The sequence below is a fragment of the Netta rufina genome (genome assembly GCF_964035555.1).
Source record: "Netta rufina genome assembly, chromosome: Z".
NCBI classification, from domain to species: Eukaryota; Metazoa; Chordata; class Aves; order Anseriformes; family Anatidae; genus Netta; species Netta rufina.
This window is the reverse complement of record NC_140126.1, coordinates 45800-47500: the sequence shown is the minus strand read 5'-3', so window position 1 is coordinate 47500 and position 1701 is coordinate 45800. Positions and strand designations below refer to the sequence as shown.

The window sequence follows — 1701 nt, the reverse complement described above, 5'->3', positions numbered from 1 at the left end:
TTGAACATGGCCTTGACGTCCTCCCAGGCGAAGACCAGCTCGTCCTGGGGGCTCTTGTCGGTGAGCTTGAGGTGGCGGCGCCACGAGTTGAAGTTGGCGGCGTCGGGCTGCGTGTACTTGGCGTCGGGGGTGCGGTGCGAGTGGAAGATGAACTTGTTGGGGGAGAAGTACATGCTGCAGTAGCTGCACTTGATGCACTTGGCGCGGGAGCTGTTGTAGCGGGCCGGGATGAAGCTGCCCCGGCAGCCCCAGGCGCACTCGTGCGACACGTCGAAGGCGAAGTTGTCCGGCAGTTTGGGCGGCCGGTTCTCCCCCAGGAAGGACTTGCAGAGCCGCTCGGCCTCCCGCTTGGTGATCATGCCGCAGCGGCGGGAGGAGATGGGCATGGCCCCGGCCCGCCGCAGGATCTCCAGCTGCACCGGCGTGCACTGCACGCAGGTGATGCCCAGGGCCACCCGCCGGTTGTGGATCTCGTTGTAGCTGAAGTTCTTGAGCAGCGTGTTGGAGATCTGCGCCAGGCACAGCCGCTCCTGCCCGTCGATCACCAGGGACACGATGGGGATGCCGTAGAGGATCACCTGCCCCACCTGGTTGGGCTTCATGGCGGCGTGGCCGGCCCGCGGCTGGCTCATGGGGTCCGGCGGGTACGCGCTGGACGGCGACGGCAGCAGGATGTCCGTGGGGCCGGGCAGCGGGCTCGTCGCCATCTCTTCAGCGCTGGGGGGACTGCTCTGCTCCAGCTGTGGCCGCCCGGGGAGAAAGGGGGGGAGAGAGAGAGAGAGAGAGAGAAACAGAGCCGTCAGCCGGGGCACCCATCGGGCAGGAGCCCGCCCGCCCCATCGGACGGGGGGCCAAGCATCCCTGTGTGGCTCCCTGCTTGGCCGCGTTCCCCGACGGTGGAACCGGCCCCTAAACCCTAAACCCGCCCTGATAAGGGAGCGAGCGGGGCTCCGCAGCAAAGCGGGGTGCTGAGAGCCGGGCCCGCTCGCAGACAGCGTTTCTCCGACGGCCACCCCGCTTCTCCCGGCCCGCGCATCCCCCTTCGCTCCCTCCCCCCAAGCAAATCCCATACCCTCCCCATAAAGACGGGTCCACAGCCCTCGTCCCACAGCCCGCGCCCACCTCCCCATCCTAGAAAACCGCCGCTGCCCGGCAAAACCGCCCGGCAGCATCCTCCTGGGGGGGGGCCCTCCGGGGAAGGGAGATGGAAAAAGTTCATTTCCCTGCCCTCCCGGCTCCCTTTACCTCTGCGGGTGCTCTCTAGCCGTGCCGCCGCCGCCGCCGAGCCCCCCTCCAGCCGCACATCCCCGCAGCAGCGCGGCCACCAGGACCCAGCCTCTGCGCGGAGCCTCCGCGCTTCTCTGCCTCCCCCCCCAAAACGTGAGTGCGGTGACGTCAGTGGGGGGGGGGGCCGGGCCATGCCGTACTCATTCCCCCCCGGCCGGGGGTCCGGCCCCCAGCCCTCCCTCCATCCTTTCTTCCCTCCCTCACCTCCCCTCCCCAGGAGGGGTCGGGGTGCCCCGTCGGGGAGTGCCCCCCCGTCGCTGTCCCCCGGGACCCCGCTCAACGCACCCCCAGCATCACCCATGCTCCGTATCCCTTTAAGGGGTGGGGGGGCTTTTCCCTTTCCCCCTCTTTTTTTTTTTTTTTTTTTTTTTCCCCCTCCCATAGTCCTCTTCCAAGGAATTGGATGTGCTCAGT

At 67.8% G+C, this 1701-nt stretch overlaps 1 protein-coding gene across 1 annotated transcript in view; it reads right to left on the bottom strand.

Annotated features, from left to right (window-relative positions):
* Nucleotides 1-707, bottom strand: part of SKOR2 (SKI family transcriptional corepressor 2) — a gene marked incomplete at both ends in the record, with an annotated part of 25029 nt that extends 24322 nt beyond the window's left edge. The window contains one exon of the mRNA XM_084305675.1: nucleotides 1-707. This exon is cut by the window's left edge and continues 1531 nt beyond it. Within this exon, the coding sequence (XP_084161801.1) occupies nucleotides 1-707 (707 nt within the window).
* Nucleotides 708-1701: the final 994 nt, after the last annotated feature.